Source organism: Microcebus murinus, chromosome 6, assembly GCF_040939455.1.
Source record: "Microcebus murinus isolate Inina chromosome 6, M.murinus_Inina_mat1.0, whole genome shotgun sequence".
NCBI lineage: Eukaryota > Metazoa > Chordata > Mammalia > Primates > Cheirogaleidae > Microcebus > Microcebus murinus.
The window spans coordinates 81591972-81608032 of NC_134109.1; the positions used below are offsets into that span (position 1 = coordinate 81591972).

Consider the following 16061-nt stretch of genomic DNA (forward strand, 5'->3'; position numbering starts at 1 on the left):
CACTGTCTATTGCAGCCTGCTCTGCTGGTGCAGCCATTCTGTAAATAAGTTCCCCTTATAAATGCTTTGGACTGATCACCCTGGCATTTAGTGCTTCTTTCTTTGGAATCCTGACCAGCCCCATCTTGGGATGGTTTTGGGGACTCCCTCGTGGGAACTTTCCTGCTGCTGCTTTTGGGGCAACTCCAGTCATAGGGTTCAAACTTCAGAGATGATCCATTTTCACTAAACCTTCCACATGCTATTACCTGCTGCTTGAGCATAAGTAGCCTTTGAACTTCAACATAAGCTGTCTGAAGTGCTGCACGGGCTTGTAGAAGATTGTTATCCATGCACTGCAATGACTTACTTAGTTCTTCTTCCCTCAAAGAAATATTCAGCAGCTGGTCAACCTGAGAACGTTCTGCCAAAAGAAACCATAAGGAGGTTCAATTTAATTCTGGAGACTTCCTTTAATAACACAGCTCCTCAGAAGACTGAACTACACCTGTTATTTTGGACAAACCTTAATTTTCTCAATAGGTCACTGGAGACTCATCAAATCTTACAAAACATGTAGTCAGAATTGATGATGCTAGAAACCAAAAGAATTGGTAAGATGGAGGTATCTCATAGGTTCAAGTGTACCATCACATCATACTATCTTGCCTAATCATCATCTTCCACTACAACCTTTCCAGGTAAAATCTCTGTCCTATGCAAATCAATTGTTCTAGGTTTCATTTCCCATTCTTCCTTTACCTATCACCCTCTTCACCCAGGGCTTTTGCTTAGGCTGGGTCTCAGACCTAGACTGTTTGCACTCTCCATCCAATCTGTATTTTTCTAATCTGTTTGTCAGCTTAAAATGCTTCTTTTTATTAGAGAAGGCTTCCTGAAGAAAACATAGCTTTGAAATAGCACACGTAACTTACTTTAAATAAAATGTTCTACCATGTGCATTTATTATCGTTATGTTTGTCTCTTTCCCATTCAATATGCTAAGACCTTTCCCCTACAGACCCATATAGCCAACTGTCAACTATGATATTTCCACCAAGGTCGTTTAAGTCAAAGGTTCCATAAGGGAACTCATCATCTTTCTCTACCCTCAACTTGCTCCTTTCATGGAGTTTTCTAGCTCTACAAATGACCATCATCCAGTTGGTTGCCCCAGCCAGAAAGTGGGGTTGTCCTTGACTTCTCCCTTATCTACCACCTCCACTCACTCATGGCTCATCAATTACTTCCTGCACTAGCCCTTACACCAGAATTGGGCTAGAGGCAATGAAAAGCAAGAGTCACAGAAACGTATCAGTGAAGGAGCAATGTTAATCATCTCTCCTTAATTAACTTAAGAAAATCAACCAAGATGCCTCAAAAACAGAAAGTGAGAGAAATATCCATAAATGGTCACAGGGGACAAAATTTTACTAAATGGCCTGTTCCTTTTCATCCCATTGATGAGGCTCATTGAAACTTTCCGGCTTTACATTGTCCAAAAGACATACTTGCTTTAGCTTCCAGGTCTATGTAGCATTGTATTTTTCTTCTATAGTTGTAACTGGGTATAGTAGGAAATCAGTTTTCTCTCCCCTTAAGCAAGACAACAGTAATGTTAAAAAATAGGCCAGGCATGGTGTCTCACGCCTGTAATCCTAGCACTCTAGGAGGCCGAGGTGGGTGGATTGCTCGAGGTCAGGAGTTCGAAACCAGCCTGAGCAAAAGCAAGACCCCATCTCTACTATAAATAGAAAGAAATTTATTGGCCAACTAATATATATATAGAAAAAATCAGCCGGGCATGGTGGCGCATGCCTGTAGTCCCAGCTACGAGGGATGCTGAGGCAGAAGGATTGCTTGAGCCCAGGAGTTTGAGGTTGCAGTGAGCTAGGCTGATGCCACGGCACTCACTCTAGCCCGGGCAACAAAGCAAGACTCTCTCAAAAAAAAAAAAAAAAAAAAAAAAAAAAAAAAGGTATATATATATATGGATGATTAGTGTTTGATAACCACAAGCTATGCTTTGTGAGTTGTAAAAAAGCTGGCTGGGCACAGTAGCTCATGCCTGTAATCCCAGCACTTTGGGAGGCCCAAGCAGGAGGATCACTTGAGGCTAGGAGTCTGAGGCTGCAGTAAGCTATGATGGCACCACTGCACTCCACTCTGGGTGACAGAGTAAGACCTTGTCTCAAAAAAAAACAAAAAAACAATTTGTTGTAAAAAAACCTGAATTGCTGAGGCAGGAAGATCACTTGAGCCCAGGAGTTTGAGGTTGCTGTGAGCTAGGCTGATGCCACGGCACTCTAGGTCGGGCAACAGAGAGAGAGAGAGAGAGACTCTGTCTCAAAAACAAAAAAACCTGAATTGACATAAGAACAACTTCTTTCTACCAGAATATTCTGCACCATACCTTTCTTCCCTTTAATTTTCCTTCTTTTGTTTTTTCTCTCAAGACTTGGGAGCTCAGGAGAAGATCCATCCTGAGGGGATAAAGGAAATTAAATATTAAATATAAATAGGTAAAGGCTATTAACTAGGAGGGGAAAAAGAAATCAATCCTAAGATAGTCATAACATTGTTCTTCACTATTGCCACCATCTCTAACAAGACAGGAGTCTAATATACATGGTATAAACTCAAATTTTAGTTGAATGAATGTATTTGATAAAAAAAAAAAAAAAAGGAGGAAAATAAGAATCCAATGTCAAGTCCTTTCCTAGCACCCTAGAGATGATAAAGCCCATGGAGCTGAGCCAAAGCATTCTACCCTGGTGAAGTAGGGCACAAGCAGAAGTACAGACAAAGCCAGTAATATATACACCTGACCTCACTGTGGCATAGTACTACTTTAAATTTCAGCAAGAAAAAGCTTTACAACAAAAAGCTGTTTAAGGCTATGAGACCAGCTCCAAGATATTAGCTTAGTCATAGGACAATCTCTCAGCTTAAAGCGTATTTCAAATCATCCAACAATAACCCCTACATAGTGTCTAGCTCAAAGGAGCAGAGTTGCAATTTAAAGTATGTCTAAAACTCATGTCCTTATCTACTCTGTTTATAGCCTCAGTATTAAAAGAAAGAGCCCATTTTCTCACGGTGCCAGATACCAGACTACATCACCACCTACAACTCTTCCCTTTCAGAAAGGAATCCTGAGAGGGTTAAGCAATATTAGCAAAAGAAATGCCAGAAAAGCAGAAGTGGTATCAGTGAAAGATTCTTGAAGGCCAGGCTGGGTGACTGAAGGACGAAAGATAGAGTAACAAAGACTAAAAATATTTCTACACTATGCTTATTTATATGCACTCTAGTAGTATTAAAACCACCTGGTGTTAAGCCCAGAATTTCTAGATCCAACAATCACATGTGCCCTACAAATCAACAGTTGAATGCCTTTCTTCAATAGCAGTATAGAATGCACCTATCAAAATAGATTAAGTTACAGCTGAAGATGTGACTTATCCTTGGTCAGGTGATACAAAGAATCATTGGCTTGGAGACTAGTTTTAGAGATGACTTCATATTTTCCTGGTACTGTACATTCATATTAGATTACATCTAATTCAGTAGAATTACTCAGTGAAAGAAACAAGTATGATGAAAGAAAGAGCCTCCCAATTCTTCTATTACAGAGTTGAGAGAACCACAATCTCAGATACTCAAGAAAAATTAAACACTGAAACCTTTCCTATAAACAACCAAGTTGCCACATGGGATATTCAACAAAAATCACAGGGAATCATACTCACTCCAGTGGCTCTTCGTTTCTTTCTAATACTTTGGCCATCATTTTGTTCAGCACCAGAGGTACAGCTACTGTCTGTGGCTGCATCCCCTAAACTGGAGATCACAAGGGCTGAGGATGCATTTGATGATAGAGAGGTTCCTTCTCCATTACTCTCCTGGGCATTCTGATTCTCTGAAGGTGGTGAAGACCTCTCCCGGTTCAGGTCTTTTGCTGAGTGCATCAAAGGTATCATACAGTCAGAGGGTAATTGTGTACTGTGTCGCCTTCGGGTAGCAACATTTTCAGCCTTTTCACCTGTTCTGAGGGAGGCAGCCAGAGGTGTCACTTCCTGTTTAAGGTGCATGGCAGCTTTTTGACTCTGTGCAGCCCTCAATGAGTTACTAGGTGAAACCAGCTGCTGGGGCTCATTCTCTTTGCCTGTGCCCTCCTCACTGAAGAAGCTATACATAGAAGGAGTCCTATCCATGATCACGCTGCTCTCAGAAAGGCTTCGCTTTCTTGCCAGTCCAGGGGATGAGGAAATGGAAATGCCTTCCCATTGGAATCCTTCTAAATTGGACAGATCAGGCTCCCCATCCAAATCCAAGACTTCTTGTTCATTCTGAACCAGAGGCACCATTTCTATGCCAAACCTTAAGCAAGAAAGAAAAAACAATAGCATGTATGACACATGGTTGGGCGGGGAGCATTTTAATGTGCCAGGCTCTGTCAAACACTGAGGTTCCTGTCCTCAAGGAGCTCACAGTCTAACAAGTGATTCAGACGTAAAGTAAATACATTATAATGTGACAAGTACTACATTAGAGACTTTGTATACAGCTATGAGAATACATTGGAGGCAATAAAAATTGAGAGTTTTATTTCATATGGAGCTCTAAATCTATGTAACTTTTAAAATAAAAGCAAACAAATCAAAATAAATAAAAACTTCTATTGAGCACTTACAAACACCAGGCACTTATAATTTCAAGTTGTGAGAAATTATAGAAAGGGGTGCAAAATAAATCCATTATTTCAATGAGGATAAAAATGTCCCCAAAACCTAGAGGCCTGTATCTTACAATGCAGCAGAATTATGATGCTCAAGTAGCAAACCTATGTTAAACACTAATTTACCACTCAAAAAGTATAGTATCTCAACGTAAGATGAGTAGCCAAAATATTAGAAAAGTGTCTAAGAGAAAGAAAGCATTTTGTTGTAACTATTCACAGGTTCTAAGTAAAAGGCAATGAGAAGTTAAGAGTCGTACTAGTCATTCCAAAATTAAGATCTAGAAAAAGACAGATTTATAGACATACTTTTTTTATGTGGTCATTTTCTGGCCTCTATAAACCAAAGTGATGGATTTCTGATGATTTTTTTCTATGTCCCTATCTGTTCCTCAAATAGGTGTGCTTCCATTTTAACCTGCATTTGCTACTAGGAATAACTTGATTCCATCTGCCATATAGTAGTCACTCTTTGATATTAAATCAGACGTCTACAATGGATATTTTTGGCAAACATTTAATTAAATGGAACAGGTAGAATTCTCTTGACCAGGGTCAAAGGGTAACTTTTAAAGAAAGCAAAAACAAAAAACAAAAAAACCCCAGATACTGAAAAAAGGCACACACCTGGGTAAGCCTTTGCCCAGTTCTTGCTTTTTCTTGGTTACTTGCTGAATGACTTGTTCCCAGTTGACATTTCTCCGAGAAGCATTTAGAATCTGTCGTAGGGTTGGCTTGAGCCCAGATTCCTTCTCTGTCTCACTCTTTCGATGACCGCTAATATTGCGAATGCGACGGGCACTATTGAGGTTTGGTTCTGGGAGGTGTGCTCCGGTTTTGCTCTTCAAACTAATGTGCCGGGTTAGATCTCTCTGGAGTGAGGCAGGAAAGCCAAGTTTACTCAGTTCAGGCAGGAGAGGGCCTGAGGGCTGACTTGTATCACTTTTTTGAAGCTCCGCATCCAAGCTAGTACTCTCAAAGCCGTCTGTTTCATAAGTTACATGAGATTTAACAGGGTCATTAACCTGTGCATCTTCTAGAGAGGTTTTCAAGTCTAACAGTAAGCTGTGTTGGGCACTGGATGCAGATGTCATCTGTAACTCAGACTCTTTCTGGTGAACTGTGGAATTACATGGGGAAGTGGATAGTTTTCTTGATGTTTTTAGGATTTGGTCATCTCCCTCTTTCTCATCAGCAGTATGAGTGCTACAGGATAAAACTTCTGTAGTTGCAGAACCCAGGGTTCCAATTTCTGTTCCATGTTCTTCGGTGTCAGATGTCTCTCCATCACTTTCATCTTCTAATGCATGTACTTGAAATTTAATTTTCAAAGATCCTTTTTCAGATTCTTCTACATTCCTACTTGCTTTTGCATAGTTCCTGGTCCTTTTACAAGTGTTAAGAAGTGGATTTTGCAATGCCTCATGGCACTGTAGCACCTCTTTGGCTTTTCGTAACGTATCATTTAAATTATCATCAGATTCCTTTTGAGTGCCAAATGTACTTTTATTGCCTTTTAAAATACGAGGACATGAGCTTCGCAATTTGGATATGTAAGAAGAACCATGGTTATCTTCCATAGAGAGTTTGTTCAAGGGATCTGAATGTTCTCCAGGGAAAAAAGAATTAGTTTTGGTGTTTTTTGAATCTTGCTTTTGAGGAAATGATTTAGTGGCTGGAACTGGAAGGAGTGGGGATTTCAATGATGGCATCTTAGCTGAGTTATGCTCTTGTTCAGGTTTCTCTGTAATGGGGCAATCTCTCACCACCTCATAGGAAGCAGTGCAGTCAGAAGTGGCTTTGTGATTAAGAGATCCAGGATGTATTTCTTTTTGTGTTTTGAGTGTTGAGGAATTGTTTGGCTCATCAGTTTGAGGTTCTTGTGTTCCTGCGGTTATCAAGCTAAAATCAAAGAAAGGCTTATCTGTCATTTCTGATTTGTTACCAGTGACTTCTTTCAATCCTGACTGTAAATCCAGAGTCTTCTGGGAAGGATATGGAGTCCAGCGTCGGGGCTTTTCCCTTGCTACGTTGCCACTCTTTCCACTAACTTTGGAAGCTGCAGTGTCTGTCTGTTTAGTGCTTTGACTGTCCGGCTGCTCAAAACTGAAGTCAAGTAAACCTTCTGAAGGAAATTTATCACTTGTAAATTCTTCAGAAGGACCTCTACAGGTGGTAACCATACCGACTTTGTCATTTTCTTTCCGCTGCCAATTATATCTCTGATTGTATTTGTTTGACTTTTTCTTGTTCCATAGCATAGCCATGTCTTCCATTTGACAGTTAGAATTTCTGTTTCTGCCTGGCTGAAATTTGTCTCCGGGGCCACTGTAATTCCAACTATTTGTATTACGTACACTGGATTTCCAGTTTCCGTTATTGTTGTTCATATGCCAACTGGAAAAGCCACCTGTTCCTTCAGAATGCCAACCGGAATTCCTTCCTGTACCATTATGATTCCAATCTACCGTTCCACCATTTGAATGCCAACCACCTCCAGAATGACTATGGTTGTGAAACCAAGAGGAGGAGCCTCCTGCAACACCCTTATGCCACCCAGAACATCCTCTTAGTCCACCACTATTCCTCAAAGAATGCGGAAAGCTGTTTTTCCTAGTATTATTAAAGCCATCTTTTTCCCACTTCCAATCCCGCTGTGGAGGTCCACGATGATGCCAAGCTGGCTGACTGTAACTCTCTCTGTCTTGGTAAGGAATTCGGTCTTCTCGTCTCCATTGGGGTCGCCTGTCATCAGAGGTTATTTCTTGGCTGCTACTGGAAGGTTCATTTTGCCTGGAAGAAAAACAGTTTTTCATTAGTGAATTAAAGGAATTTTTATGCTTCCTTTAAAGGCATAACCCACCAACCATCTCCTCTACTTCTTTTCCTTTCTATCTCTCTCTCTCTCTCTCTTTTTTTTTTTTTTAAAGAGATAGGGTCTCACTCTGTTACCCAGGCTGAAGTGCAGTGGCAAGATCATAGCTCACTGCAGCCTCGAACTCCTGAGCTCAAGTAAAACTCCCACCTCAGCTCCCTGAGTAGCTAGGACTATAGACACATACCACCACACCTGGCTAATACTTCTATTTTTTGCAGACATAGGGTCTCCTTGTGACTCCTGGCCTCAAGTGATCCTCCCCACCTTCGCCTCCCGAAGTGTTAAGATTACAGGCGTGAGCCACCATGTCCAGTCCTATTTCTAATAGTGGTTGCTTTCATATCTTTAAATGCTACAGTTAAACTTATATTTCTCAATTTGTTAAAAATTAAACAGTATCTTATTTCCCCTATCACCCAGAAATATTAAAAATTTGACACATTTATATTTTCCTCTCCCTGGGTGGCCTGCTCCCTTGCTTTCCTCGAGGGGCAATGGAGGCTGTGGTGGAGAGAGAGGGCCTGGTTGGCCACAAAAAATATATATAGATAGATAGATATTTTCCTCCCTTTCCTGGCATATTCTGGGATTTCGTCCCTATCATTCAATTATTATTTTTCTAATATGAAGCTTTTTTAAAATAAGGACAATTTTATATATGTATATATAAATAAATTTTTTTTTAGACAAGGTCTCGCTCTGTTTCCTGAGGTAGAGTGCAGTGGCATCATCAGAGCTCACTGCAACCTCAAACTCCTGGGCTCAAGCAATCCTCTTGCCTCAGCCTCCTGAGCAGTAGGGCATGTACCACCACACCTAGCTAATTTTTTTAAATGTTTTGTTTCTGACACTTGCTCATGTTCTCATGAAAAAAAAAAAAAAAAGAAAAGAAAAAAGAATGTGTTGTAGAGATGTGGTCTCACTGTGTTGCTCATGCTTGAAACTCTTGGCCTCAAGTGATCCTCCGACCTCAGCCTCCCAAAATGCTAGGATTACAGGTGTGAGCCACTGCACCTTGCCAGGACAATTATATTTGGTAGCTATGGTTAGTTATCATGGCTAATACAATTTTATGTTCAGCTGCCCTTAATACTATACTTTTTCTAGTTGTGACTGAAAAACTCAGTTTCTTAACCTATTTTAAATGATGAGATTATACTTTGCATGGTTACTTTCATTAACAAACACTTTGGAAAGTACTCATTCAATGACTGTTAGTGGTACAAGAAAACTTTAATGTATAGTTCCTGTTCATGAAGGGCTTAGAACCCAACTGAGGAAATAAGGTCACCAATAGGAGTAAAATAGTACATACCAAGTAAGTAGCACCCACAGAAAGGACTACAAGGAGCTCCATGAGCTAGAGGTTTTTATAAAGAAACTACAGCTGTTTGAACTATTCATGTTACACACAGAGTCCACAAAAATGTGAGTAAATTTAAGTAAACATCACAGCTATAAGTGTGAAAACCACTTCCTCTACAAATTGCCTATGGTGTGCCTGGTGCAATGCATGTGGTATGTGCACAAAATATTGAGTAACAGTAGCTAAAATGTACTGAGTACCTACTGTTCAGGCATTTAATGCTAAGCACTTTATATAGATTATCTCACTTAATTTTTCACAATCCTGAGGCAAGTCGTCTTTTTTTTTTTTTTTTCTTTTATTAGCCTGTCAAATTTAGGGGGGGTGGAGGGTGTTGTATAAGTATTCTTATTATTCCTACTTTTTAGTTGAGGAAACCGAGGATTAGAGAGATTAAGTAACTTGCCTAGAATGAGACAGTCAGAAAGTGGTAGAGCAGAGATTTAAACCTTGGTGGTCTGACTCGAGTCTATATTCCTAACCACTATGCCTTGATAGAATGAAAATCCCAAAACCAAGTTTCTGCAGTTGGGTTCCTTCCTCTGAACGTGACTTAAATCTTAAACTCAGTATTGGCTTTAAAAGCTTTCACTGTCTATAATATTTTGTACACAAATTGGAAGTTCTTTTTTTTCACAAGATGGAATTAAAAGTTAATTTACCTAAACGTTCAAACATCCACTCACATTATAAATCACAATAATTTCTAAACAGGAGATTCCAAATTCCCAAGTAACAAGTGTTAGTACATCAAACATCCACTCACATTATAAATCACAATAATTTCTAAACAGGAGATTCCAAATTCCCAAGTAACAAGTGTTAGTACATAAACCAGCAGAATTTTTTTTTTCTTTTAGGATCTTGCTCTGTCACCCAGGCTAGAGTGCAGTGGCATCATCATAGCTCACTGCAACCTCAAACTCCTGGGCTCAAGTGATCCTTCTGCCTTAGCTTCCCAAGTAGTTGGGACCACAGGCATGCACTACTATGCCTGACTACTTTTTATTTTTGGTAGAGACGGGGTCTTTGTATGTTACTCAAGCTGGTCTTGAACTCCTGGCCTCCAGTGATTATGCCACCTTTGTCTCTCAAAGTGCTAGGATCACAGGCATGAGCCACCCACCCTGGCCAGAATTTTTTTTAGATATATATAAAACCATTAACCAATGCTTTTATATTTTGATTCTAAGCAAATGTGATTCCTAGATGCTTTTAACATCTAAGGAGACCACTGACTCAACTATACTAAAGTAATCAGAAATCAGAGAACTGTAGAATAAGCCACTCACAAAGTAGAATTTGTAGATCATGAATTGGCTAGATCCATGGGATAATAGCATTCAGCTAAACCCACAGCCAAGAAAGAACAATCAAAGTTAAGAATCTCATGAAAGAAAAAGGAAAAAAAACCCATGAAGAAATAAGTAGACGATTTTATACACAGGTCATCAAGGAGGCATATCAGAAGACTCAAAGAATTATAACTATGATATGAATGTCTACTCTGAGAAGCTCTATTAAACTTAATATTTAATCATTTACACAGATAAGCTAATAATGGCACTAGTGTGTAGGAACAAAACAGAAGTTAGTCTCCTGGAGGCTCCAACTCCCTAAAAAAGGAAAAAGTAAACTATACTTATGCCAAAAGTAATTAGAATGTCATTTAAAGGACTAAGCAATTCAGCAATTTAAGAGCTATGTTGCTACAGGTTGAGTGTTTCTTATTTGAAATGGTTGGGACCAGAAGTGTTTCAGATTACAATTTCTTTGGATTTTGGAATATCTGCATATACACAAGATATTTTGGGGATGAGATGCAAATCTAAACATGAAATTCATTTATTTCACATACACCTTATACACATAGCCTGAAGGTAAACTTTCATATAATATTTTAAATAATTTTGTGCAATTATTTTTTTTTTATTTTTTATTTTTTTTATATTAATACATACGACAATATCCCATGGCATGTGCAATTATTAAATGAAATCAGATGTGAAATTTTCCACCTATGATGTCATCTGGAGCTTAAAATGTTTCAGATTTTGGAGCATTTCAGATTAGGGATGCTCAACCTTTTAAGACTAAAAAGTCACCTTCAGGGACTTGTTCAAAAAACTTTTAACATATAGAGTAAAAACTACTTCTTTTACAGTCAAACCTCTAACTAAAAAGGAGGTACAGATCAGGTATAACTAGTATTCAAGAACAATCTTTAAATTTTTATTTTAGAATTTGCCATGCTTCTCATCGTGTCCTAGGACTTGAAAAGTTATTCCACCTCATAAGTGGTTCTCTCTCTTTCACTCATATCTGAAAATTTCTATCTTATTAAACTCTTTAAAAAAAATTTATCATTGGCCGGGAGTGGTGGCTCCCTCCTATAATCCTAGCACTCTGGGAGGCCGAGGCAGGAGGATTGCTTGAGCTCAGGAGTTCAAGACCAGCCTGGACAAGAGCAAGAACCCATCTCTACTAAAAAATAGGAAAAAAATTATTTAAAAAAAATAATTAAACTCTCTAGACCACAAATCAGTAAGGTCAAAACACACACACCTAATGATATATGAATGTATAAATGAAGGTAAAAATTATGCAGTGTAAGCTAGAAAACTTATATTGCTCAAATGATCCTGACACTGTCAAATTTAAAATATCAATTTATTTAATAAATATTTATAGAAACACATAGAGAGAACCAAGCACTGTAACAGTCACTGGGGATACAAAGACAAAGAGATAAATCAAATTTGGAGAAACACCATGTATTAACACATCTGGCAAAAAAATTTTTTCCTAAGAGCTGTTATTTTTAGCAATAAGAAATATTACATAATGTATTCAATGAAGCTTATACTCTAATACCTATACCAATAAAAACAGTTCTAAGCATAGTTCCCAACATGGCAAAAATTTCAGATATGTAGCTGTCACTAGTTTATGTAGGGACAATCCCCGAGTTTGATTTCTTAAAGCAGATAGTATAGTAGTTCAAGAAAGCATTCCATTGCCTTTTTATGCATAAGACAGTAACCTCATGCTCACGTTATAACTAATAAGTGCAATGGACTGAAAATACAAAATGTAAAATGTATTCTCTACTATGTTCTGTTACAGATAGGTTTAAAAAAAAAAATCAAAATCCTTACTTACCGACTTTGTTCTTTCCTTTGTTTTATTAACTGAACAAGTTCCTTGTCAAAATAATCTTCTTCCTCTTCTTCTCCCTTTCCATCATCTTCTCTTTCCTGGGCATCAACGTTATCTTTGTGCAACTGGCCAGAAATGTGCTTTGCATATGCGGAAAGACCCACTTCTGTGACCCCGCACACTCGGCACTCATGACTACTGTCCCTAGGGAAAGAGGGAGATGAGGGACATTCAATTCTCCCCACTGGCATGGCACACTCACCAGATCTGTTACAGTTTCCTCTGAAAGACACTGCACACTTTGGCACAGGGAAAAAGTAGTGTTAATCAATTTTAATGCTCCTTTCATCACTTTTAGTAAGCTTGTTTATAAAGTTAGTTTTGAAATGAATTTAAGATTCCAGCAATCAAGAGGCAATACACTTCAGATTGATGTCATTTAGGAGGAGAAATCTTCTTGAATTGCTGTACTTAAAATCTTGTCAGAGGAAACATGGTGAAAGGGGAGGCAGGGCAGGGGGCTCAGAGCAAACAGAAGTTGCTCTGAAGCACACCCATGGTGCCAGCCGCACTCAGAAAGCCTGGTGACAGCGCTTACATTTAATCTCCAGTCTACAGCTTTCTTCCAGTGAAAGTTAAGGGGTGGAGAAAAGAGTAGGCGGTGCAACCAATCCCAACTGGGCAACTAAACCGGAACAGCTGGAGCTCTGCCTGGAATGTGAAGATTCCGGACCCGGTGCAAATGGTAGGAGCAGTCCAGGCAAACTTTTTTGGTCTGGATGATACATGTGATCTACATTCTGCTTAAGAAGGACTTATTTTAAAGGGAATGGAAAGCATTTCATTTGTAGGAAGTTAACAGCTGTGCTAAGCAAATGTTTTTTCTCAAGTTTCAGAAAATGCTACAGTTCAGAGAGAAGCAAAACCAGGTTTTTAGTTAAACTGGGCAGACTTGTTTTTATTTTCTTTCACTTTACACACTTAATGATAAATCTCATACTTGGCCAGTTTTAAGAAGCCAAAGTCTTGAATGAATGTACAGAGTTGTCACAGATCTATAATGTAACTGCTTTTTAGCTACCTAAAATCCTTTGATTAGGTCAGCTGTCTATGCATTCATTTATGAAAAACAGCTGAACACCATGGCTACAAGACAGCAGTATCCAGTCAATAATCCAAATTGGCTTAACTCTGTATCATGTGTCTTGGGTTTACACTAGTTATATTTTTGCACTTCCTGTGCCAATCTATAAAAAAACAACACAAAAAGACATGTTGTCCAGGGCCGGACAAAAACGTAAAAGTGCATGTGCATCTCAGCTGCATCTTCCCCACACATATACCTAAAAAGACACAGGCAGAACTTATATCCATTAACTAGAAGAGTCTCTCAAAACTGAGCACTTCATTGACTAGAAAATGGTTTCTGTTATAGATCATCTCTACATTTATTAAAAAAAAAAAAAAAAAGAAAGACAGAAAGAAATCTTATTGAACAATTGCTAAATTCCAGGCACCATGCTAGGTATATGATCACTGTTGTCTAGAGTGACAAAGTATAAACACTCAATGCCTAATAGGTTTATAAAAACAAGTTTCTTACTTTGTAAGAATCATGGACAATGCTTCAGAAAAATTGACAAAATTACAAGTTTTCACCTTTTATTGACTTTGTAACCTCAAATGCTGACATTTTTAAGATTCATTTTGATGAGCTCTGACCAGGTTCCCTAAAAATATTAATACCTGATTACCCAGAATATCAATATTTAATTTCCTTCTAATTCCACAGGTCCTAAAATACATTATTTTCACTGATAGTTTTCAACTGTCCTTACTACATTTACATATTTAAAGAATAATAATCCTGAAGTTTCTCCAGTTTACCAGAGATAGACACACGCTTCTCTCAAGCAATTAAATTAATGGTAGCTCATTCCAAGTGAATGTTAACTTGTTTCAGAAAACAAGCTGTTTCAGGCCGGGTGCCATGGCTCACATGCCTGTAATCCTAGCACCTGGGAGGCTGAGGCGGGTGGATCATTTGAGCTCAGGAGTTCAAGACCAACCCGAGCGAGACCCTGTCTCTACTAAAAATATAAAGAAATTAGCGGGACAACTAAAAATATATAGAAAAAATCAGCCGGGCATGGTTGCACATGCCTGTAGTCCGAGGTACCCAGGAGGCTGAAGCAGCAGGATTGCTTGAGCCCACGAGTTTGAGGTTGCTGTGAGCTAGGCTGACACCACAGCACTCTAGCTTGGGCAATAGAGTAAGACTCTGTCTCAAAAAATAAAGAAATAAATAAACAAATGACCATAATCATAAACTCACACACTTTGTAACTCCAAAGCACAAGCATATGTTGGATACTTAACAGACATTCAAACACAAATTTTTAAAAATATTTTGCTTTCCTTGTGAGAAAAACTATTACCATAGTTCCAGTTATTTGATAGAGAAACACAATCAAATACTCTGCCCAGAAGAGTATAGGCCATAAATGCATCATAAAAGTTAATACTAAAAACGATTTTTCAAAAAAACAGAAATCCTTAATGTTTTTCTTACAAATGAAATTTAGTTTTAAAAAATAGGCAGAAACTTTGAAAAGAGAATATCCACATTTACATAAAGATAGGGGTAGTAAAATCACATCTTCTGAAAATTCACATGTGCCTGGAGATAACCATATCACCTGTTTTATACACAACAGGCACTCATGCTTCCACATATGCTGTTTAGGAAACCATGTTTTTACCAGCGAACAACAAGTTAAATAATATTTTAGCAATGCTACTTTTCAATTCTTTATCAATTACCTGTTAAAATACTTACTACTTTGCATAAATACATAAAATAATTACTGCTTTGCTTCTTGGCTAATAAAGGTAATAATTTTCCACAGAGCATTTAAAGGCAGGCCTAAATTAGCTTCATCCTGTTACCACACAATTTCCTCTCATGTGTGAAAGACAAAGTCTTAAGATATTCTCTCCATAAGCTTTTCTTTATTAAGCTTGCTCTAACTACACAACAGCTGCTTGATAAATAAAGAAAGGTTTGTGCCTTTTTAATAGCCTCTATGTGGAGATACTACTCACAGCCCACACATCTGAATAAGCATATTAGGAAAAAACAGGGAAATGTTCCACAGGTCCACAGCTGTGAACCAAATAAGACCACTTACTTCTCATTCAAGTTGGCATTCAAAACCTTAAAAAATGTGCATTTTATAGTTCTTAACCAAATGGATCACAACCAAAAATTGTAGATAACAACTACCATGTTTCACCGAAAATAAGACAGGGTCTTATATTTATTTTTCCTCAAGAAGACACCCTAGGGCTTATTTTCGGGGGATGTGTTTTTTTTTTTAAGTACGGTACAACAATCTACATTTATTCAAATATAGTTAAGCCTACATTTATTCAAATATAGTAAGTCATCTTCTGGAACATCATCATAACTCTCCAAACCCCGAATTCCATCCTGAATTTCTTGTGACTCTATTTCCTTTCGAACCATTGGCCCCAATCTCTCATGTCGAGCAATAGAGCTCTCGTGGGGCAGATGAGAAGGGCTGCTCGTCTTTACCGCTCCTGGGGAATTGCACGGGCTGTACAGATACACTGAGTAGCCACGCCCATCACTAGGTCTTATTTTCGGGGTAGGGCTTATATTGCACAAATGCTTAGAAATCCTCCTAGGGCTTATTTTATGGGTGGGTCTAATTTTCGGGGAAACACAGTATAAGGAGAAACAGAAAGTCTTAACACCTGAAAGGCAGTAATTAAACATGAAATCCAAAGGAAATAATCACAAACTAATAATGATAGGGAAAAGCAATAATGACTGATGACTATTTGTACCCATGGTACAAACTGGTGATGACTGTCTTTACAGTAAATGGTTTAAGTCAGTAAATGATTTTAGA

At 38.4% G+C, this 16061-nt stretch overlaps 1 protein-coding gene across 5 annotated transcripts in view; it reads right to left on the minus strand.

The window, feature by feature from the left end:
• ZNF106 (zinc finger protein 106) overlaps nt 1-16061 on the minus strand; it is a 66151-nt gene that overhangs the window by 22039 nt on the left and 28051 nt on the right. For 2 of the 5 annotated variants that reach the window (XM_012766507.2, XM_012766509.3), the window contains 5 exons: nt 12127-12327; nt 5348-7513; nt 3732-4362; nt 2393-2462; nt 249-403 (listed from right to left, as the gene is read on the minus strand). In XM_012766507.2, the coding sequence (XP_012621961.1) occupies nt 249-403; nt 2393-2462; nt 3732-4362; nt 5348-7513; nt 12127-12327 (3223 nt within the window). Of the gene's footprint in view, nt 1-248; nt 404-2392; nt 2463-3731; nt 4363-5347; nt 7514-12126; nt 12328-12385; nt 12753-16061 lie in introns of those variants that run through there. The other 3 variants (XM_012766510.2, XM_012766512.3, XM_012766513.3) reach the window with 2 other exon arrangements.